Source organism: Scyliorhinus torazame, chromosome 10, assembly GCF_047496885.1.
Source record: "Scyliorhinus torazame isolate Kashiwa2021f chromosome 10, sScyTor2.1, whole genome shotgun sequence".
In the NCBI taxonomy this organism is placed as follows: domain Eukaryota; kingdom Metazoa; phylum Chordata; class Chondrichthyes; order Carcharhiniformes; family Scyliorhinidae; genus Scyliorhinus; species Scyliorhinus torazame.
In genome coordinates, this window is record NC_092716.1 from 144553361 (window position 1) to 144577677 (window position 24317).

The window sequence follows — 24317 nt, forward strand, 5'->3', positions numbered from 1 at the left end:
AATTTGATGTATTCCGTAAAGTGTGGGATCCCCATCTCAATTTTATAGGCTCTGCTTTTCTGGCCTACTCCTGTTAGGTTCCCCTTGAGCCACATTGTAAGGTTCCCCTTGAGCCACATTGTAAGTCTTGTTCTCACAATACATAAAGGTATGCAGCCTGAGATGCCATCCAATCTTATTGATATGGCCTTAGCCTTTTTCTCCCATAATTGGTTTTTTGATTGATCTGGTATTAAAGTTGGAGCCACTAGTTCATAAAATCTATTACTCTAAATTCATTCTGTCTTGTTCTTTTTTATATTAGCAACAATTCTTGTTCTGCACTGAACCTGTTTTGTATTGAAAATGTTTTTTGTTGTGTTATTTGTAAAAAAATTAAAAATCTTATACAAATACTTTAAAAAAGAAATCTGAACCTCCAATTAATAGCTGAATGAATGACACAAAATGTCATGTTTTTTGCAACAATTAGACTCAAAGCACTATCAGTTGAATACAATGTCAGCAATTTATACCTTAAACTACAGAACTTTTAACATAACCGAAAAAGCCTTCTCTCGAGTATACCTTACACTGTCCCTTTATGTAGATATTCAATTCTCCCAGAACTATTCTCCTGTGAACCAGGTTAATAGACTCGAACAGGTTGATATTAAGAAGGAGGATGTGCTGGAAATTTTGAAAAGCATCAGGATAGATAAGTCCCCTGGACCTGACGAGAGTTATCCAAGGTTACTACGGGAAGCGAGGGAGGAGATTGCTGCGCCGTTGGCGATGATCTTTACGTCCTCACTCTCCACTGGAGTAGTACCGGATGATTGGAGGGAGGCGAATGTTGTTCCCCTGTTCAAGAAAGGGAACAGGGAAATCCCTGGGAATTACAGACCCATCAGTCTTACGTCTGTGGTGAGCAAAATATTGGAAAGGATTCTGAGAGATAGGATTTATGATTATTTAGAAAAACATAATTTGACTAAAGATAGTCAGCATGGCTTTGTGAGGGGCAGGACATGCCTCACAAGCCTCATTGAATTCTTTGAGGATGTGACGAGACACATTGATGAAGGTCGTGCAGTGGATGTGGTGTATATGGATTTCAGTAAGGCATTTGATAAGGTTCCCCATGGTAGGCTCATTCAGAAAGTTAGGGGGCATGGGATACAGGGAAATCTGGCTGTCTGGATACAGAATTGGCTGGCTGAAAGAAGACAGCAAGTGGCAGTGGATGGAAAGTATTCCGCCTGGAGGTTGGTGACCAATGGTGACCCACAAGGATCTGTTCTGGGACCTCTGCTCTTTGTGGTTTTTATAAATGACTTGGGCGAGGAAGTGGAAGGGTGGGTTAGTAAGTTTGCCGATGACACGAAGGTTGGGGGAGTTGTAGATAGTGTTGAGGGTTGTTGCAGGTTTCCGCAGGACATTGACAGGATGCAGAGCTGGGCTGAGAAGTGGCAAATGGAGTTCAACCTTGATAAATGTGAAGTGATTCATTTTGGAAGGTCGAATTTGAATGCTGAATACAGGGTTAAAGGCAGGATTCTTGATGTGTGGAGGAACAGAAGGCTCTTGGGGTCCACGTACATAGATCCCTCAAAGTTGCCACCCAGGTTAATAGGGTTGTTAAGAAGGCGTATGGTGTGTTGGCTTTTATTAACAGGGGGATTGAATTTAAGAACCATGAGGATTTGCTGCAGCTTTATAAAACTCTAGTTAACCACACTTGGAATATTGTGCCCAGTTCTGGTCGCCTCATTATAGGAAGGATGTGGATGCTTTGGAAAGGGTAGAGGAGATTTACCTGGATGCTGCCTGGACGAGAGGGCATGTCTTATGAAGAAAGGTTGAGGGAGCTAAGGCTTTTCTCACTGGAGCGAAGAAGGCAGAGAAGTTACTTGATAGAGGTGTACAAGGTGATGAGAAGCATGGATAGATTGGATAGCCAGAGACTTTTCCCCAGGGTGGAAATGGCTGTCACAAGGGGACATAATTTTAAGCTGATTGGAGGAAGATATAGGGGAGATGTCAGAGGTAGGTTCTTTACACAGAGAGTGGTAGGTGTGGGGAATGTACTGCCAGCAGAAGTGGTGGAGTCAGAGTCATGATGGACATTTAAGCGACTCCTAGACAGACACATGGACAGCAGTAAATTGGTGTAGACAACAGGTGTAGAATAGGTTGATCTTAGATTCGGATAAATGGTCGACACAACATCGTGGGCTGAAGGGCCTGTACTGTGCTGTACTGTTCTATGTTCTATGTTCTAATCTAAAAGGATTCTTGGTTGTGAGAGTTCATTTTTTTTCCAAAATGCACACTGTGATGGAGTAGGGAAACATTCGGCCATTAGCTGCTCACTCGCTCTCTCTCTCCCAGACTCTGGCAAACTAACCTTGTCTATGTGTTTTCTGGACTATCTTATAAATCCCTCCCCTCTCAAAGCCTATCTCCAAAGTAATGTGAATCACATAGACCTTGTAGCCATTTTACGACCAGGTGAGAAGGGGTGAACTGGCACCCCCTCTATTCAACCTCCTCAGTTGGACTTTTAAGTTTACTTCAATGCAAGGAGCATCCGGAATAAGGTAGATGAACTTGGAGCGTGGATTGGTACCTGGGACTACGATGTTGTGGGCATTACGGAGACATGATTAGAACAGGGACAGGAATGGTTGTTGGAAGTTCCGGGGTATAGATGTTTCAGTAAGAGCAGGGAAGGTGGTAAGAGAGGTGGAGGAGCAGCATTGTTAATCAAGGATAGTTAACGGCTGCAGAAAGGCAGTTCGAGGGGGATCTACCTACTGAGGTAATATGGGCTGAAGTTAGAAATAGGAAAGGAGCGGTCACGTTGTTAGGAGTTTTCCATAGGCCCCCAAATAGTAATAGAGATGTGGAGGAAGAAATTGCAAAACAGATTATGGATAAGTGTGGAGGTCACAGAGTAGTTGTCATGGGTGACTTTAACTTTCCAAATATTGATTGGAACCTCTATAGGTCGAACAGTTCGGATGGGGCACATTTTGTACAGTGTGTGCAGGAGAGTTTCCTGACACAATATGTGGATAGGCCGACAAGAGGTGGGGCCACATTGGATTTGGTACTGGGTAATGAACCGGGCCAAGTGTTAGATTTGTTTGTGGGAAAGCACTTTGGAGATAGTGACCACAATTCGGTGTCTTTCACTATTGCAATGGAGAGGGATAGGGCCGTACGGCAGGGCAAGGTTTATAATTGGGGAGGGGTAATTATGATGCGATTAGGCAAGAATTAGGGAGCATAAGATGGGAACAGAAACTGTCAGGGAAAGGCACAAATGAAAAGTGGAGCTTGTTCAAGGAACAAATACTGCATGTCCTTGATAGGTATGTCCCTGTCGGGCAGGGAGGAAATGGCCTTGTGAGGGAACCATGGTTCACAAAAGAGGTTGAATGTCTTGTCAAGAGGAAAAAGGAAGCGTATGTAAGGATGAGAAAACAAGGTTCAGTTAGGTTGCTTGAGGGTGACAAGGTAGCAAGGAATGAGCTAAAAAAAAAGGCTTAGGAGAGCTAGGAGGTGGCATGAGAAGTCCTTGGCTGGTCGGATCAAGGAAAACCCCAAGGCTTTTTACTCTTATGTGAGAAATAAAAGAATGACCAGGATGAGGTTAGGGCCGGTCAAGGACAGTAGTGGGAACTTGTGCATGGAGTCAGAAGAGATCGGAGAGGCATTGAATGAATACTTTTCTTCAGTGTTCACCAAGGAGAGGGGCCACGTTTTTGAGGATGAGTGTGAAATACAGGCGGGTAGGCTGGAGGAGGTAGATGTTCTGAGGAAGGATGTATTAGCAATTTTGAAAAACCTTAGAGTCGACAAGTCCCCTGGGCCAGATGGGATATATCCTAGGAGTTTTTGGGAGGCAAGGGATGAGATTGCAGAGCCTTTGGCTTTGATCTTTGGGTCCTCACTGTCCACGGGGATAGTGCCAGAGGACTGGAGAGTGGTGAATGTTGTTCCTCTGTTCAAGAAAGGGAATAGGAATGACCCTGGTAATTATAGGCCGGTTAGTCTTACTTTGGTGGTTAGTAAGTTAATGGAAAAGATCCTGAAGGATAGGATTTATGACCATTTGGAAAGATGCAGCTTAATCCGGGATAGTCAACACGGTCGTTAAGGGTAAGTCTTGCCTCACAAATTTGATTGAATTCTTTGAGGAGGTAACTAAGTGTGTAGATGAAGGTAGAGCAGTTGATGTCGTATACATGGATTTTAGTAAGACGTTTGATAAGGTCCCCCACGGTCGGCTCATAAAGAAAATAAGGAGGTGTGGGATAGAGGGAAATTTGGCCAATTGGATAAGTAGCTGGCTATCACATAGAAGACAGAGTGGTGGTGGATGGAAAATTTTCAGGCTGGAGACCAGTTACCAGCGGTGTACTACAAGGATCAGTGCTGGGTCCTCTGCTATTTGTGATTTTTAATCAATGACTTGGAGGAGGGGGCTGAAGGGTGGGTCAGTAAATTTGCTGATGACACCAAGATTGGTGGAGTAGTGGATGAGGTGGAGGGCTGTTGTAGGCTGCAGAGAGACATTGATAGGATGCAGAGCTGGGCCGAAAAATGGCAGATGGAGTTTAACCCTGATAAGTGCGAGGTGATTCATTTTGGTAGGAAAAATTTGAATGCGGATTACAGGGTCAACGGCAGGGTTCTGAGGAATGTGGAGGAACAGAGAGATCTTGGGGTTCATGTCCATAGATCTCTGAAGGTTGCCACTCAAGTGGACAGAGCCGTGAAGAAGGCCTATAGTGTGTTAGCGTTTATTAACAGGGGGCTTGAGTTTAAGAGCCGTGGGGTTATGCTGCAACTGTATATGACCCTGGTGAGACCACATTTGAAGTATTGTGTACAGTTCTGGTCACCTCACTATAGGAAGGGTGTGGAAGCATTGGAAAGGGTGCAAAGGAGATTTACCTGGTTTGGAGGATAGGTCTTATGAGGAAAGGCTGAGGGAGGTACGGCTTTTCTCTTTGGAGCGGAGGAGGATGAGAGGCGACTTAATAGAGGTGTATAAGATGATGAGGGGGATAGATAGAGTGGACGTTCAGAGACTATTTCCTCGGGTGGATGTAGCTGTTGTAAGGGGGCATAACTATAAGGTTCAGGGGGGGAGATATAGGAGGAATGTCCGAGGTAGGTTCTTTACTCAGAGTGGTTAGGGTGTGGAATTAGACTGCCTGCTGTAATAGTGGAGTCGGACACTTTCGGAACTTTCAAGCGGTTATTGGATAGGCACATGGAGCACACCAGAATGACAGGGAGTGGGATAGCTTGATCTTGGTTTCGAACAAGGCTTGGCACAACATCGAGGGCCGATGTTCTGTGCTGTACTGTTCTATGTTCTAAGTTTCTTTTTCATGAGGATATTGCTTTTCCAAATCAGAATTATTTAACTACTTAAGCTGTGAGCAATAAGGAGCCAATTAAACATGATTTTCTTGAGTCAAAGAAAGAGGAACTTAATTAACCACTATGTCTGAGAAAAGTAAAATGTAGCGTCAAACGTTCAGCCTTCATGCAAAACCAAACACACGCGACTCAGAAATAAGGGCAGTTAGGGTTCAATAAAATAAAAGACAAATTATTGTTCAATAAAATAAAAGACAAATTATTGGTGGAAGTGGAGACAGCAGAGGAGTGGATAGGATAAAAATTGATATGTAGGTTTGACTGGCTATACTTACAGTGGATAAGTTGCCTGCCCCTAATGGTTACTAAGGCAGGCTGGGGTGAAAATCATCCAATTTTTCAGAAGAACAGGGTGGAAGATACTAAATTGTGGTGGACTCAGGGATGATATATGTCAATTAGCTGATTAATTAACCTAATTGACATTCTGCTGACCAGGAATCCCTTGTCAGAACCTTCTGCCCTCCAATTTAATTGGAGGAGGGCTACTCCTACTGGGAGACTGTCGCAAGGCCACTCCTATGATTAAGTGAGCCCAACCATTGTGTTTGCTGCCATGACAGGCTGCATTAAATACAGCCCCATATTTAAAATGTATATCTCCTCATCAGTGTAATAATTCATCTTTTCTGTCCTCAAACTTTAAACAACTGTCAATCACTATTATATCACATCACGAAAACATCTAAACAAATTTATGAGTTACAAATTTTTTAAGCCAGCAATTTTCTTACCCAGATATTTATTAATTCCCATGATTTTGCTAATAATATCACTGAAGTCCACTCCTTTTTCTTTGGCAGTATCTGGAAGTTAATAACAATTTAAAATATTACAGCAATGTCCCTCAACAGAAAAATTTCTACTTTCCTTTTTAATTCTCCCAGCCACTTGATCCCTTTGACGCCGCCCACGTTTGATTAAAGTAAATAACTCAGATAATCTGTTAAAAAGTGTCCCTAATCCTCCCCTCGCACCCAACACAATCACTAGAGGGATATGATCAGAAAGCATAGCAGATCCTTTTTTCAATTTCACTTTTCTTCTGGAGCAGAAAAGCCTTGCTTCCAAAAAGTTAACCTTTCAACAGTTAAGATCAGGAACTTACAATCTGAAGATTATTTTCCATAATGCAGGCATTTTAGGGGTTAAGTTAAAATTGACCTGATATGAAACTGAGAGTAAAAGGCATTAAAATTGCTTTACAATTTGCTAAAATATATATGACAAATATAATTGAAAGAGCATTGTGCACAGCAAAACAATATTTTCATTGTGATAATTCAATTATACTTATTGGATATGAACATGTAAAAATGAACTTCCGGGCGGTCACATGATTTGAGCACGGGGGCAGCTATGTTTTTGTGAGCTTTGCTCATCTTGTAATCCTTTATTATATCCTGGTGCACATTTCATAATTGTCTTTTCTGGGGTATATGTCTTGCACTATGTCCCTGGAGGATCCTGACTCGTGTTTTGCAAAGAGGAGCCGATATGAATTGCAGAAAATCCTTGTTTGACTGTGGCGGTCGAAATTGGCTGTGGCCCAGCTTGCAGTGGCATTGTTGCTGGTGAGTGGGCATTCGCCTCGGCTGTTCTGTGTGGATCCAGATGATGGCCACCATTGAGAATGTTGTTCTCAATGAAGATCTCAGCTCTATAATTTAAGCTGTGATCTTCATCCAGAACAACACTGCACGATGGTGCAGGCCCTTGGAACTCACTTTGAAAATTTGCAAAGTGTCCTTGGGAGAATGGTGGAGGAGTATGATACAAGCTTTCCACCCACTCATTGATTTTGTCTACACCTCCCACTGCCTCAGGAAGGCAGACAGCATTGTCAGAGACCCATCACACCCAGGCTTTGCCCTCTTCCAGACCCTTCCATCAGGCAGACGATACAGAAGTATGAAGATCCACACATCCAGATGTAGGAACAGCTTCTTCCCCACAGCTACTCGATTCCTCAACGATTCTCCCTCGGACTGATCTGTTCCTGTAAGAAAACTATTCACGACGCCCTATGTTGTTCTTGCCCATGTATTGCTTTGTTTGGCTCTAGTTCCGCACTGTAACCAATCACTATTTATTGATGTGGCATTTGTCAAAGTACTCTGTGAATTATTCTTTTGTCTACCATGTACATGCTGTGTATGTTCCCTTGGCCGCAGAAAAATACTTTTCACTGTACTTCGGTACATGTGACAATAAATATCAATCAATCAATCATAGAGTTCTTCCATTTAGGAGAGGAATTTCCCTGGTAAGGGCATGCCTTTGAGACTTTGCGGTCCTGCTGTACGGCGTGTTGCTTATCCTGATGGGTTTGGGAGGTAGGGACAGGATAAGGTGTGTCTATGAGCCCGGTCCCTGCCGAGATGCGGGAAGACGCTCGAAAATTGGCTAATATGCCTTTGTGACCTCGATTTAGTACCTGGGTGCATCAGGTTCGACGTAGCACAGAGTATCCGATCTTCAAGGTCTGGGGTCAGTTGGGGCCCCCTGACAACAGGTCCTATATTGTCCTATTCTAGATGCTCGTCACGAGGGGTTAGTGGTGGCCAAGGTGGTGGTCATCCCCCTGGCCGGGGCCTCAGCGGCCTCAGCTGCGTGTTGCTTGGATGCCAGAACGGCGGTAAGTTAGAAGTGAAGGTGCGTCATTCACTGGAATCCTTGGGCGATTCTGAAGAGTGTTCGCTGATCATGTCTTGGCGTTGGCCATCTTGAGCAACATAGATGGTGTCATGATCCTGCAATTCTATAATCCTGGATGTTACTCCCTTGTGATTATGTTTTTGATTATTTATTGTTATCTTTTCTCCTGTATGGGATTGTGATATGTGAACATGAGGGCAAGTGTCATATGTTATCCTATTCGAGCAAAAATCATATTGATGTGATTTAGAGCTTAACTGCTTTTTATTATTACGTGTTATAATCCTTGTGGTTATGGGAGGGGAGTGCTTTTTTGACACACCTTATCTAATTTATAATGAAGGTGACTAGAACCAGGGCAGGGTGATGCGTTGATGGTGGGGGTGGAGCTGAATGTTAGAGTTAGTTAATTCCGTACTGAAATTGAGGATAGCCCCCCTATTTAGAGCTAACCGTATCAGGGGCTGGATTCTCCATCAGCGGGATCTTCAGTTTCACCGGTAGTGCACTCACACCTGCAGATTTCCCGATGGTGTAGAGCTGCCCACAATGGGAAACTCCATTGGCCGGCTCCCGGGACGGAGAATCCCGCCCAGGTTTTTATTTTTGCTATTTTGAATTAAGAATCCGTGCCTATCTCCATCGATGGCCTGGGAGAATTATGTATCCTGGGGATGACAGGATTCCTTCTGACTTTTCCGTGAGTTTGGTGTTCTTAGGAAATGAGTACTGGCACATGCCATGGAGGGCTGAGTTAATCCTTGATTGATTTGTTGATTGTTCCTCGGCCAACCTTTTCCTCAAAAGTTTTTTTTTTTCTTCTTCTCTTCATCTGGGTGAGTAGTCTGCTATTCAGTGGGGGCGTTGCACTGCCCTGGGTGTAGCTGAGAAGGTGCAGGACCAACTATGTATAGGTTTTGGGGTCTGCTTGGGGGAGATAATCTTTGTTTGTCAGAAGGTGCTGGTCCGGTGCTGTGGTTAGTATCCTGTTGTCCCCTGGAGCTTGGGATGTCCCTTATCGAAGGCACATTTTAGGGACTTCCTGAGGGGACTCTTCTGTGCACGTGGGCCTGGGGTTGAACTGACTTTGGTTGATATCCTGCTGCCATCCTTGTGGTCAGGACACCTTCGGCCAATTTGATTCACTCCACGACATTAAAAAATGGCTGAACATAGAACATAACAGCGCAGTACAGGCCCTCGATGTTGCGCCTACCTATGAAACCACTCTAACCCCATCTACACTATTCCCTTATCGTCCATATGTCTATCCAATGACCATTTGAATGCCCTTAGTGTTGGTGAGTCCACTACTGTTGCAGGCAGGGCATTCCACGCCCTTACTACTCTCTGAGTAAGGAACCTACCTCTGACATCTGTCTTATATCTATCTCCCCTCAATTTAAAGGTATGTCCCCTCGTGCTAGACATCACCATCCGAGGAAAAAGGCTCTCACTGTCCACCCTATCCAATCCTCTGATCATCTTGTATGCCTCTAAGTCACCTCTTAACCTTCTTTGCTCTAACGAAAACAGCCTCAAGTCCCTCAGCCTTTCCTCATAGGATCTTCCCTCCATACCACGCAACATTCTGGTAAATCTCCTCTGCACCCTTTCCAATGCTTCCACATCCTTCCTACAATGCGGCAACCAGAATTGCACGCAATACTTCAAATGCGGCCTCACCAGAGTTTTGTACAGCTGCAACATGACCTCATGGCTCCGAAACTCAATCCCTCTACCAATAAAAGCTAACACACCATACGCCTTCTGAACAACCCTCTGAACCTGGGTGGCAACTTTCAGGGATCTATGTACATGGACACCGAGATCTCTCTGCTCATCCACACTGCCAAGAATCTTACCATTAGCCCAGTACTCGGTCTTCCTGTTATTCCTTCCAAAATGAATCACCTCACACTTTTCTGCATTAAACTCCATTTGCCACCTCTCAGCCCAGCTCTGCAGCTTATCCATGTCCCTCTGTAACCTGCAACATCCTTCCGCACGGTCCACAACTCCACCGACTTTAGTGTCATCTGCAAATTTACTCACCCATCCTTCTACGCCGCCCTCCAGGTCATTTATAAAAATGACAAACAGCAGTGGCCCCAAAACAGATCCTTGTGGTACACCACTAGTAACTGGACTCCAGTCTGAACATTTCCCATCAACCACCACCCTTTGTCTTCTTCCAGCTAGCCAATTTCTGATCCGAACTGCTAAATGACCCTGAATCCCATGCCTCCGTATTTTCTGCAGTAGCCTACCGTGGGGAACCTTATCAAATGCTTTACTGAAATCCATATACACCACATCAACTGCTTTACCCTCATCCACCTGTTTGGTCACCTTCTCAAAGAACTCAATAAGGTTTGTGAGGCACGACCTACCCTTCACAAATCCGTGTTGACTATCTCTAATCAAATTATTCCTTTCCAGATGATTTTCCATCCTATCTCTTATAAACCTTTCCAAGATTTTGCCCACAACAGAAGTAAGGCTCACTGGTCTATAGTTACCGGGGTTGTCTCTACTTCCCTTCTTGAACAAGGGGACAACATTTGCTATCCTCCAGTCTTCTGGCACTATTTCTGTAGACAAAGATGACTTAAAGATCAAAGCCAAAGGCTCAGCAATTTCCTCCCTAGCTTCCCAGAGAATCCTAGGTTTAATCCCATCCGGCCCAGGGGACTTATCTATTTTCACACTTTCTAGAATTGCTAACACCTCCTCATGAACCTCAAGCCCTTCTAGTCTAGTAGCCTGAATCTCCGTATTCTCCTCGACATCATTGTCTTTTTCCTGTGTGAAAACTGACGAAAAATATTCATTTAGCACCTCTCCTATCTCCTCGGACTCCAAGCACAACTTCCCGCTACTGTCCTTGACTGGCCATACTCTTACCCTAGTCATTTGTATATTCCTGACATATCTATAGAAAGCTTTAGGGTTATCCTTGATCCTACCTGCCAAAGACTTCTCATGTCCCTCATGAAGGCACTGGATACAGGAAAGTCTATGCGCCATGGCAATATCTCAGATGTAGTACTGAGGATTTGTGTTCCACAACTAGCCACGCCCCTTAGTCAAGCAGTTTCAGTAGTTACACCACACATAAATCTAATCCAGACAGTTACTGCCCGTTAGTCTGTTCTCAATCAGCGACTGATGGAAGGTGACATTGGCAGTGCTAGCAATGCTAAACTTACTCAACATTATCCGAATCATAGGTGTTCAGTCTGCGTTCCGGCAGAGCCGCGTAGATCTGGTTATCATTGCAGCTGTGGTCCAAACATGAACAAAAGAGCTGATTTAATGGGAGAATGACTGATTGTGAGATTGGCTGCCCTTGAAATCGATGCTGCATTTGACAGGGTGGCATGAAAAACCCTTAGCAAAATTGAAGCCAGTGGGAATCAGAACGTTTCCCACTGGTTGGAGACATACCTAGCACAAGTGGTAACACATGGAAGACAGTTGTGGTTATTGGAGACCAATCAATGCAAGGAAGATTCAGACCATTCAAGTGTCAGGTAATGACAGACAACTCCAACAAGAGAATATCTAACCATCTCCCCTTGAAATTCAAGGCACTATTATCGCTGAATCCTCTACTATCAATGTCCTGGAAGTATGACTTCATCATTGCCCAGAAACCTAATTGGAGCAACTAAAGAAAAGTAGTTGAGGATTTTGTGGTGAGTAACTCACCTCTTGACTCCCCGAAGTTTGTCCATTACCTACAAGGCATAAGTCAGGAGTGTGATAGAATATTCTCCACTTTCATGGATGAGTGCAGCTCCGACAACACTCAATAAGCTTGACACCATCTAAGACACAGTAAACATTTATTTCCTCCACTGTTGCTGTATAGTGTATCATCACTATGTGTATCATCTCCAAGCTGCGCTACAGCAACTCACCAAGATTCCTTTAACAGCATCTTCCAAACTTGAAGACTATGGGCAGGATTCTCCAGTCCACCAGCCGCATGCTTCTCGACGACGCACTGTTTGCTAATGATGGGATTCTCTACTCCTGCTGCTTGTCAATGGGATCTCCCATTGAAGCCACCCCATGTCGCCTGGAAACCTGTGGGCAAGGTGCACGGGAGTGCGCTGCCGGCAGGAAGAGAGAACCCCAACGGTCGGAGAATTCCAGCCTCTATCTAGAAGAACAAGGGCAGCAGATGCAGGAGAACACTACTATCTGCAAGTTTCCATTCCTGACATGGAACTACTCCTCATTGTCGCTGGGTCATAATCCAGGAATTCCCTCCCTAACAGCACTGTAAACGTACCTACACCACATGGGCTGCAGTCATTCAAGAAGGCTCTTCACCAGCACCTTCTCAAGAACAATTAGGGACGGGCAATAAATTCTGGTCATGCCAACAATATTCACATTCCACTAATGAATAAAACAATCAGAAAAAATGGATACTGTACAACACAATAGCAATTACCTTCAAAAATAATGCACTGGAAAGTAAAATATTATGAAAATATTCATCTTTCCTTTCCTTTCTCTTAGATCCAGCATGTACCAGGCATCCAGTATTTGAAGGCATACCTTCAAAGTTAAAAATATCTGGTCTTGAAATTCTGTACAAGAAACAAACCTTGAAATGTGGGCGCCAATATACGTTCATCCTGCATTAAAATAAAAATGTGTTAGAAAACTTATACAAAAATGATTCGGGATATTAGTAACAATAATGGCAATTTCTCAGTCGCTTCTTACCGCATTGCTCCATAAGATGCTCAACAGGGAGGTCAAAACGGCAAAGGAAAAGTACATCTTCTGCTGTTAGCTACAAATCTGCCTTACAGAAATGTGGAAAAAAAACAAGAAAAGAAATTACTCTATTCTAGAACATGACCAATATAAGATCACTTTAACAAGTAACTTCAAAATCATTCGTCATGTTTCCATAGAGGGTAGAATTACTTTACCCCATAATAGTACCAGTGTCTTAATTTGTTGCAGCTCAAGACTAAAATTTAAAACTTTTTCTGAAAACACGGATTTTTTTCAGATTTTGAAAAAAAAAAGTAAAATTATGGTCAATCTTGCCTGCTGTTCTCCAAATATACAAGGGTTGAAAGGAAGAATTAAAAAATCAGCATTTTTTACTGAAAGGACAAGCAAGATCAGCCACTTTCCAGAAGAGACTTATCCCCAGATTTTTCAACCCCATGGTGGCAAGAACCTCCACCGAGGATGCGGCCAGCCAGCCAAAAGTCCACTTACCTTCAGCAGGATCGGACAATCCCAGCAGTTGACAGCGCCAGAAAATCCAGATCTTAATTTTTCAAACTTTCGGCAACACATCAACAATTTCACAACAATGACTCATTAAGCTGCCATTTTAAAATAAATTTAGAGTACCCAATTAATTTTTTCCAATTAAGGGGCAATTTAGCGTGGCCAATCCACCTACCCTGCACATCTTTGGGTTGTGGGGGCGAAACCCCGTAAACACGGGTAGAATGTGCAAACTCCACACGGACAGTGGTCCAGAGCCGGGATCGAACCTGGGACCTCGGTGCCATGAGGCAGCAGGGCTAACCCACTGCGCCACCGTGCTGCCCATTAAGCTGTTTTTTTATGGGGCGTGCAAACATCAGTCCACACCTTAGTGAGAGGCATTGAGTGAATTTGGTTCAGGTGGCAAATAGGTGCAGAGGGCTAAAGACTTGCTCTTTTTTCCACTCTCTTTCATCGTCCAGTAGTTGATGAATTTCCTTCCTTGTCGACCAGCTCAGTAGGCCCAACTTTAGCTCTATAAATTATTAACGGAGTGACTTATTAAACAAATTATGTTGGACAGAAATGGGAGGGTTGATGGTGTGCCATTTTTACAACATATGGAATCTGTGGTATGTGCTCTAATCCCTGACAACCATATTTGCAGAAAGGATTTGTGGCTTAGGTAATTTCGGCTTAGCGTTGCAGATACACAGTAGCGCAGTGGTTAGCACTGTTGCTTCACAGCTCCAGGGTCCCAGGTTCGATTTCCGGCTTGGGTCACTGTCTGTGTGGAGTCTGCACGTTCTCCCCGTGTCTGTGTGGGATTCCTCCGGGTGCTCCGATTTCCTTCCACGGTGCAAAGACGTGCAGGTTAGGTGGATTGTCAATGCTAAATTGCCCTTAGTGTCCAAAAAGGTTCGGTGGGGTTACTGAGTTACGGGGATAAGGTGAAGGTGTGGGCTTAACTAGGGTGCTCTTTCCAAGTGCCGGTGCAGACTCGATGGGCTGAATGGCCTCCTTCTGCACTGTAAATTCTATGATTCTATGTTGCATGGTGTCAGATAAGGGACGAGTTCCCTGGATACTTTATTGCAGGATGCAGTCACACCCCTTAGGTTAGACATAACTTTGGAGTTGGTCAATAGTCATTAACAGTGTGTGAGACAGGCAGGTACATGGAACCATCATGTAGTGTTGGAGGAGCCTCAGCCTCTAGCTTTGCCCAACAGGTACAAGATACTTGCTGCCTGTATGGATGGGGAGAAGGTGGATGGTGGACTGACCATTAACGAAGAGGAAAGTGGTAGTGACAGGAAACAGAATACTCAGGGAGATAGAGGTGGCACAGTGGTTAGCACTGCGGCCTTGATTCCGACCTCGGGTGACTGTGTGGAATTTGCACATTCTTTCCATGTCTGCGTGTGTTTCCTCCGAGTGTTCCGGTTTCTTCCTCTTGTCCAAAGATGTGCAGGTTAGGTGGATTGGCAAAGCTAAATTGCCCATAGGTGGGGTTATGGGAATAAAGTGCCAGATTGGGCCTCGGTAGGGTGCTTTCTCAGAGGGTTGGGGCAAGCTCAATGGGCCGAATGGCTTCCTTCTGCATTGCAGGGATTCCAGGATAGATACTGTTCTCTGCAACCGCAACTGGGAGTTCTAGATGTTGTGTCCATCCCATTCTCCCACTTTCTCCACCTCCACATCTGTTCCGATGATGCCACCTTCAAAAACAGCATTTCTGACATGTCTGCCATTTCCCTCAACCGAGGTTCCCCCCCACTATGGTCAACAAGGGCACTCAAACTTGTCCAACACATCTCCCGCATCTCTGTGCCTCTAGTCCTCACTTTTCATTCCACCAGCCTCCACATTCCAAGGATCATCCTCCACTATTTCCACCAGCTTCCACATGATGCCACCATTAAACATCTTACCCTCACCCCGCCCGTCAGCATTCCACAGGGACCACTCCCTACATGACAGCCTGGTCCACTTCTCCATCGGCCCCAACCTTTCATCTCCTTTGCATGGCACCTTCCCATGCAGTCACAGAAGGTGCAACACCTACCCCTTCACCCTTTCCCTCCTCACTGTCCAAAGGTCTAAACACTCCTTTCAAATGAAACAGCATTTGCACCTCCTTCAACTTGGTTGCATTATTTGCATTTCCCAATATGATTTCCTCTACATTGGGGAGACTAAACACAGAACGGTGTGAAACCAGTGGAGAAATTCTTTATTCTAAGTGCCTCACAATCAGCGTTAAAACTCACCAATGCCGTCAGTGGGCAAACGTAGCTTTTCCCACACACCATCGCACTCTGCCAAATACAGGGAAAATTCCGGCCATAACCGTTGTTTCTCTCTCCACAGATGCTGCCAGGCCTGCTTGTTTTTCAGCATTTCTGCTTTTCCGATTTCCCGCATGCACAACATTTTGCTTTTATTTTACTGCTGGTTTACTGCTGGTCAGCTAACAGATATTTTTAGACTCCTCTTACATCCTTGTTTTTTGTGAGTTAATCAGCGAGAGAACCTCATCGGAACTATCCATCCACCCCTGGTCAGTCGTCTCTGGTCAGTTAATGTAAGGCAAAATACACAAAAAGAAATATTGGATGCTTGCGACAAAGGGACAACAATAATCATGGATGACTTTAATCTACGTATGAACTGGAAAAATCAGAATGGTAGCAGTAGCCTGGATGAAGAGTTCATTGAATGCTTTCAAGATAGTTTCTTAGAGCAGCATGTTCTGGAACCAACCAGAGAACAGGTTATTTTAGACTGTGTATCGTGTAATGTGACAGGATTAATTAATGGCCGCAGAATGAAGGCACCCCTAGGTAGCAGTGACCATAATATGAATGAAATTTACGTCCTATTTGAAAGGGGAGAGTCTCAGATTAATATTTTAAACTTAAATAAGGGCAACTTTGTGGGCATGAAAGATAAGGTAGATGAAGTGAACAAGGCTAATGCAGAGGTCAATAGAGTTAAGGTGACAGACATTCAAGGAAGTATTTCAGAATACGTAGATTCCTACATGTTGGATCCATGGACGTATAGACAATAGGTAGAAATTATCGAACAAGGTTTATTATGAGTCAAATCTAAACTCCTCCACTCCCCTGAGCCTGACCTGCACACAGGATGAGGTTTTTATGCGGGTTGGCGCTCTCCTTGTGAAGGGGAAGCCCTGCTGGGGGGGGGGGGGGGGGCGTCATGGGAAACCTTTTGGTCCTAATCCCGGGACCTCCGTTGGGATATAATACTCCTCCCTCCCCCAAATCCAGAGCACCGTCCACATCCAAGACTAAGGATGCCGGGCATTTTGACCGTTTCGCCGGTGGACAGCGTTCAGACACAGACCGTATGGTGTCAGGAGGCATATATCGGACTGGTGAGCGGTGTTTGCATGATGAGTGTCTGGTCGGTGGCAGCATTGCAGGCGTGGCCACAAGAGCCGACACGTGTGCCTTCATGGTTTCAGAGTCGGAGCTAGGCAGTTCGTTGTCCACCATCCCGGTATCCTCAAAAATGACCCCTGGATCCTTGACAGCCGGCAGAGTTGGGTGCAGCGATGGCAACAGGGGCGGTAGGGGCAGTGGCGAAGGTGGCAGCGCTAGGACATCCAAATTGGTACTCCGGTATGGCCGGAGTATCCAGCATGTGACTTCAGAGGTGGTTCACGTGGCGATTAGACGCATGGCCTTGTGCTGGCATTTGGAAGGAAATGGGTCCCATTTTCATCATTACAACACTCGGGATTCAAGCGAACTCGCACAGCGGTGGCTTGCAACCACCTCGGTTTGGTCAAGAGCATGGCAGACTTTCCCGCCAATATCCGGAAAAATGACTTACCTGGGTATGGAGATGGCGACCAATCAACATCTTGGCTGACGCGATGCCTGTCGTGGTTGTCCGGTAGCAGAATAAGAACCTGACCAAGCGGGTCTCCCATGAAGAGGATGTCTGCTTCTTCATTTCAAGCTTGAAAGTTTGCACCACCCACTCGGCCAACCCTTTTGAGGCCTGGTGGTACGGGGCGGTTCTCATGTGGCGGATCACGTTGGTGGACAAGAACACCGAAAATTCTGCACTCGTGAAAGCTGTACCATTTTAAAAAAAAATTTAAGAAATACAGCACAGAACAGGCCCTTCGGCCCACAATGTTGTGCCGAACCTTTGTCCCAGATTAATCATAGATCATAGAATTTACAGTGCAGAAGGAGGCCACTCGGTCCGTCGATCCCACACTGGCTCCTGGAAAGAGCACCCCACCCAAGGTCAACACCCCCATCCCATCCCCACAACCCAGCAACCCCACCCAACACGAAGGGCAATTTTGGACACCAAGGGCAATTCATCATGGCCAATCCACCTAACCTGCACATCTTTGGATGTGCATTGTCTGACACCAGCATCTCAGGTATGCAGTGTTTGCTAAAACTGTACTGGAGCTGCTCTATAGTGGTCAAGGCCATTGGTGCTGTAGCTTGAGGACCTCCATCCATTTGGAGTGGGCATGGACGAACATGAGGAACACAGCGCCCTGAAAGGGGCCGGCAAAGTCGATATGGAGGGGAGACCTCAGACAACCTGGCCATTCCCATGGGTGGGGCAGGGCTGCAGGAGGCAACTTCTGGTGTGCCTTACATTGGACACAGCACTGGGCCACCTGCTCAATGTCCGCGTCAATGCTGTGCCATCAAATGTAGCTGCAAGCTAACATTTTTATCTTGGACTCCCTCATTGTGGAGGTCCATCAGGACTGGGCCACGTCCATGTTCAAGGACCACCATGCAGGTCCCCCAAACGAGTACACCCTCCACTATGCTAACCTCTGGCATCATCTTCCGAGGTGTAGGCCTTCAGATCCTGTGGTAAAGCCCAGTGCTGAACCCCATAGTGCACCATGTGGCAGACACATGATAGCTGAGTCAGTCTGGGTCCACCCTCGAATGCAGGACACTGTGTTGGTAACAAGTCCATTAAATGGAGGATGGCAATGACCTCACCGGCCGCCGCTGGTGTTGGTGGCCTGGCTGACAGGAGCAGACAGCTTAACGCTTCGGCATGGGGAATTTCTGCCCCGGAGCGGTGTTCCAGAACAGTCATATGCCCCAAACATGATGGCGTCTAATTTCTCCCCATCTGCCAACGTTCGTGAGATGAAAGCGATGGGACATTCAGATTCATCGACCATGATGTGGGGCAGCACGGACCCGGTGCTGTACAAAGAAGCATTGCAGGTCAACAAGAATGGTCATGACAGGTTGAAGTAGATTTGCAGTCTTGCTGAGGAAGGTTGTTGTTTCACCCTGGCAAAAGCCATCTGCTGCTCCTGGGCCCACTCCTAGTATTGCCCCTTTTTTCACAGATGGTGGAGGGGGGCTAAAGTGGTGACCAGGTCATTGACCAGGCCTAAGAATGATCAGAGTTCTTCCGGGCCACCTGGCACGGGGGCCTGCCAAATTGCAGGGCCTTTTCTTCCACGGGGTGCAACCTCAGGTAACAGATATGTTACCTCAGCAGCATTGAAGATGCACTTCTCCTGCCAGGGGTGGATACCGGCTTCCTCAAAATGCCTCAGCACTTCCGCCAGATGTGGCAGATGCTCCTGGTCGGCCTCGCAGGATATTCTCCATTACACATTGGAGGAAACCCCAAAGTGCAGGTGGGTGTATTCATATAACCCCAGTGCGTGTTCATGGTCATGAAGCGTCTGGACCCATGGGCTGGGACTAACTGGAGGTGTGACTCACATAGAGTTTCATAAGCGTGCGATCCCTGCTCAGCTTCGCATAAAGATCCTGAATCCGAGAGACTGGAACATGGTCCAGTTGAGACACGCAGTTGACCGTCATCTTATAGTCTCCACATAAATGCATGGATCGATCAGGTTTCATGACCGGGACGACCGGCACTGCCCAGTCAGAGAACTGCATCAGGCGTATGATGCCCAAACTCTCCATCCGGTCCAATTCGGGATCTACTTTGGGTCATAGGGCGTACAGAACAGGTCGTGCATGGTTGAGCCATCAGGTCCATGCTTATTCAGGCCACTGCCCCTTTCATAGTACCCGAGCCACCCTGGAATACCGACGGAAATTTGGTCAGAACCCCTTCAGGGCCATGTGGTTGCATGCAGCACACCTGCTGCCAATCTAACCACAGGTGATGTAACCAGTCACATCCCAGGGAGCTTGGATCACTCCCGTGGACCACCACCAGAGCAAGACTTGCAGATTGCTGATCATACTCAACCAGAACATAAGAAGTGCCCACTATTGCCAGCGGTGTCGCCATACAAGTGGCCAACCATGCGTTGGTGTCCAACAGGGTCAGTGATTGAAGGCCAGACGGAATGCGGTCAAACGTACAGCGACTGACTACAGACAATGCCACCCCAGTGTCGAGCTCCATGCTGATGGGGTGTCCGTTAGTTTGCAGAGAGATCTGGATGGGCGCCACACTTGGTGCAGCCACAAAGCATAACTGCTGGTAGGTGTGGTCATTATCATCCACATAATAAGCCCTGTCACATGGGGGGGCCATCGCGCCTGGTGAGTCGGCAGGTGGGTAGATCACTGTCGGGCCTCCTGCTCCCTTGCAGCTTGTTGCAGCCCCCACTGGTCGGCAGTCATATTCCTGTTCCTCAAGGTCAGGAGAGATCGTCCGGCGGCACTCTCGGCCTCGGTTAGGGCAGCCTGTGATCTTCCCGTAGGTGCCCCACTGCCGGTGGCCAGAGTCCGGCTTCCTCAATCCTAGCTGAGTGTGACTGCCATTCACCTTGGTGTCCCAGACTGAGCACCGTCATTCCCAGGAGCTCCAGGACTCCTTGTTTGGCGCTTTCTCCGGAGATGGCTATCTCTACCACGTGTTGCAGGTCCAAGCGGGCCTCAGATAATAATTTATTCTGTGTGGCTGCGTCGCGGAGTCCACAAATGAAGCGGTCCCAGAGTATCTTATTTAATGTGCTCCGAATTCACAAGTCTCTGCCAGTTTTCAGAGGCGGGCCAGGAAATCACTCACTGACTCGGCCTGGGCTTGAGTAGCCATGTGGAACCGGAAGCGGCTTACAATGAGTTGCGGTTTCGGGTCGAAATGCTTCCCCACTCAGGCCACCAGGATGGGGAACAACCAGGTATCTGGGAGCTCCGGGTGAGTTAGGCTTTTTATCACACTTTAGGTAGGCCCTCCACAGCACCAGTTTGTCTCTCATCATCGATAATCGCATTTGTCTTTAAAAATATTGTATGCGCTCGACGTATTGTCCCCAATCGTCTGTACCTGCGTTGTGGCACGGTAGCAGAGTGGTTTGCACTGTTGCTTCACAGCACCAGGGACCCGAGTTCAATTCCCGGCTTGGGTCACTGTCTGTGCAGAGTCTGCACATTCTTCCTTTGTCTGGGTGGGTTTCCTCCGGGTGCTCCGGTTTCCACCCACAAGTCCCGAGAGACGTGCTTGTAGGTGAATTGGACATTCTGAATTCTCCCTCAGTGTACTTGAAAAGGCACCAGAGTGTGTAACTCCATTGCAGTAAGCCTACTTGTGACACTAATAAAAATTATTATAAATAGCTCCAGCTTCCCGATTATGCGGCATTTTGGCAGTCAGTCGATGGGTCTCCTGAGACCTAGTCAAGGTATACCGGGCGCGTAGCACCAGGGGTCACCGGGCGCGTAGCACCAGGGGTCGACGGCAGCTTCACTGAATCCCATCCTCATTACCAGTGTTGGATCCATGGAAATGAGGACGCACAGACAGTAAGTAGAGATTAACAAATAAGGTTTATTACAATGCAAATCCAAACTCCCCTAAGGGTCTCCTTCCCTGACCTGCACACAGGGGGGTTTTATGTGAATTGGGGCTCTCCTGGTTGAGGCGAAGCCCCGTCCCCTTAAAGGGACAGTTCATATTCTGGGGAGGTCATAGGAAACCGTATGGTCCTGATCTCAGGAACTCCATTGGCGTTAAACCAACAAACCATTGTCAACTACTCCAGCAGCTTTGAACCCACCCATACCTACCGTAACAGCCTCCAAAATCAGATCAGCCTTCTTGAAAGTGAGCCTCCTGGAAAAAACGGGTTGTGACGAGTCACTGGTTGTGCACACTGATCCTGCACAGACCAACTGGTGGGTGTGTTCGTGGACATCTTCAACCTCTCCATTCCGAGGTTCCCATCTGCTTCAAGAATGCCACCATCATACCAGTGCCAAAGAAGAACCAGGCAATGTGCCTCAATGACTACCGTCCGGTGGCCTTGACATCAATCATTATGAAGTGCTTTGAGACGTTGGCCATGAGACACATCAACTCCATACTCCCAGAATGCCTCAATCCACTGCAATTCACTTAATGCATAACCGGTCCACACCAGACGCCATCTCCCTGGCCCTACACACATCCCTGGAGCATCTCGACAACAAGGACTCCTACATCAGACTCCCATTCATGAAAATGAAATGAAATGAAAATCGCTTATTGTCACAAGTGGGCTTCAATGGAGGTTACTGTGAAAAGCCCCTAGTCGCCACATTCCGGCGCCTGTTCGGGGAGGCTGGTACAGCCTCATTGACTACAGCTCCGCCTTAAACACATAAACCCAGCCAAACTCATATCAAAACTCCAAATGCTTGGACTGGTCCTCCCTCTGCAACTGGAACCTTGACTTCCTGCCCCATAGACCACAATTAGTAAGGATAAACAACAACACCTCCTCCACAATAGTCGTCAATACCAAGGCCCCATAAGTCTGTATACTTAGCCCCCTACTATACTCTCTATACACACATGACTGTGGCAAAATTTGGGTCCAACTCCATCTACAAGTTTGCTGATGACACAACCGTAGTGGGTCGGATCTCGAACAATGATGAGCGAGAGTACAGGAGGGAGATACAGAACCTAGTGGTGTGGTGTAACGAGAACAATCTCTCCCTCAACATCAGCAAAACTAAGTAGCTGGTCATTGACTTCAGGAAGCGAAGTATCGTACACATCCCTGTCTGCATCAATGGTGCCGATGTGGAGATGATCGACAGCTTCAAATTCCTAGGTGTATACATCACCAACAATCTGTCGCTGTCCACCCACGTCAACGCTATGATCAAGAAAGCACAACAGCGCCAATACTTCCTCAGGAAACTAAGGAAATTCAGCATGTTCACATTGAATCTTAATTATTTTTACAGATGTACCATAGAAAGGTTCCTATCTGGCTGCATCACAGCCTGGTAGAGCAACTGCTCGGCCCAAGACCATAAGAAACTAGAGAGAGTCATGAACACAGCCCAGTCCATCACCTGAGTCCGCCTCCCATCCATTGATTCTGTCGACACCACCCAGTGCCTTGGGAAAGCAGGCAGCATAATCAAAGACCCCCACCCCCACCCGGGTTATTAATGGAGAGCACTTGGTGGCCCAGAGGCGAGTCCTTCTTGAATGGAAGTCTGTCCATATTTAAATCGGTCACGGAAGCCAAGATTTTGCCCCTGCCTCAGTTTTTCATTGTTTGGACTCCAAGCTCTTTGGTTAGAGGCTTAATTAAACATTCAATGATTCACACTACCTGTTAATTCAATTTTCAAAGATACAGATGATCTTATTAACTCGAGTGGATTGTTTACTCACAGAAATTTTTAAACATTTTCTTGGAACGGAAACATTACTAGCAAGGTCAATATTTTTTGCCTACGTCTAATGGTGCTTAAAAGACTGTCATTATTCATCATTCTGAACTGCTGCAGACAGTGTGTTGTAGATTCACCCGCTGCGTTGTGAAGAACTGAGTTCCAGAGTTTTGACCCAGTAACAGTACAGAAACGGAAATATAGTTTCAAGTTAGGATGGTGTGTATTTTAAACAGGAACTTGCAAGTGATGGGTCCATGCATCAACTACCCTTGTTCTTCCAGGTGATACAGGCTGAGCTAAGATGGTGTCAAAGCGTCAGACCTCTTTGATAGCCTTGGCTGAAGCAAGGAGCCCGAGCCCAAGCAAAATTGAAGTCCATGGGAATCAGACAAAACTCTCCACAGGTTGGAATCATACCTAGCACAAAGACATATATATGATGGTAGTTCCTTTTCCAGTCTGGAGTTGCTCCAACTGTTCAAGGTCTATGCCATTGAACTTGGTGGTAATACCAACACTGTGGAAAGTACCCTTACTGGGAGTCAATGTTGAAAGGGTTAACTTGCTCCTATGGGGCTGAGGAGCAACTTCTCACGTCCTCCACTCAGGCACTTCAGAGGGTTGTTCTGAGAGACAATCCCTGGCGCTGAAACGAGCAAAATGTTTCCCACAATAAACTCAACACTTAAACCAGCTCCACAATCCCCAACACGGGCTGCCGGCACTACTTACGCTTTCACTGCTGTGCTCACTCTGTTTTACTTTATATTCCCGCTATCCAAGTATTTAAGGGCCGATCCCTCGATCACGTTTTGCTTTTCTCCAGAAACTTGTTGACCATCGCGCAGGCGCTCTTTCCAACCGCTCCTCTACTGCGCATGCGTTTTTCAATCACCGCCGCGCGCGCGGTCTCGTTGTCCAGTGCATGGGATCTCTGTAACTGCCCTCTGGTACGCGCGCCACTCGACCCGCTCTCTTTCCAACCGCTCTCCAGCGTGTGCACGCTCTCTCCGACCATTCTCCAGCGCGCACTTGCAGTCTCACAAACTGCTCTCCCGCGCGCGTGCTCTTTCAAACTGCCCCAATGCGCGCTCTCTCTCCCCAGTGCGCGTGCTCTCTCTCCAACTGATGTCCAGTGCGCGCCCACTCTCCAACTGCTGAAAGCGTGCGCGCTCCACAACTGCTGTCCAGCAGACGCACTGTCTCCAACTGCTCGGGAATGTGCATGCGCTTCCCGAGTACTCTCCAGACGCGCACTATCTCCAACTGCTCTCCAACGCGCAAGCTCTCTCCAACAGCTCCCCAGTGCGCGCGTTCCCA

The 24317-nt window shown here is 46.6% G+C and overlaps 1 protein-coding gene across 3 annotated transcripts in view; it reads right to left on the bottom strand.

The window, feature by feature from the left end:
* LOC140430959 (embryonic protein UVS.2-like) overlaps positions 1 to 23850 on the bottom strand; it is a 258091-nt gene extending 234241 nt beyond the window's left edge. For 2 of the 3 annotated variants that reach the window (XM_072518802.1, XM_072518800.1), the window contains exons 1-4: positions 23730 to 23850; positions 12847 to 12924; positions 12725 to 12755; positions 6177 to 6248 (exon numbers count right to left, since the gene is read on the bottom strand). In XM_072518802.1, the coding sequence (XP_072374903.1) occupies positions 6177 to 6248; positions 12725 to 12755; positions 12847 to 12903 (160 nt within the window). In that variant the 5' untranslated portion in view covers positions 12904 to 12924; positions 23730 to 23850. The other variant, XM_072518801.1, reaches the window with a different exon arrangement.
* Positions 23851 to 24317: the final 467 nt, after the last annotated feature.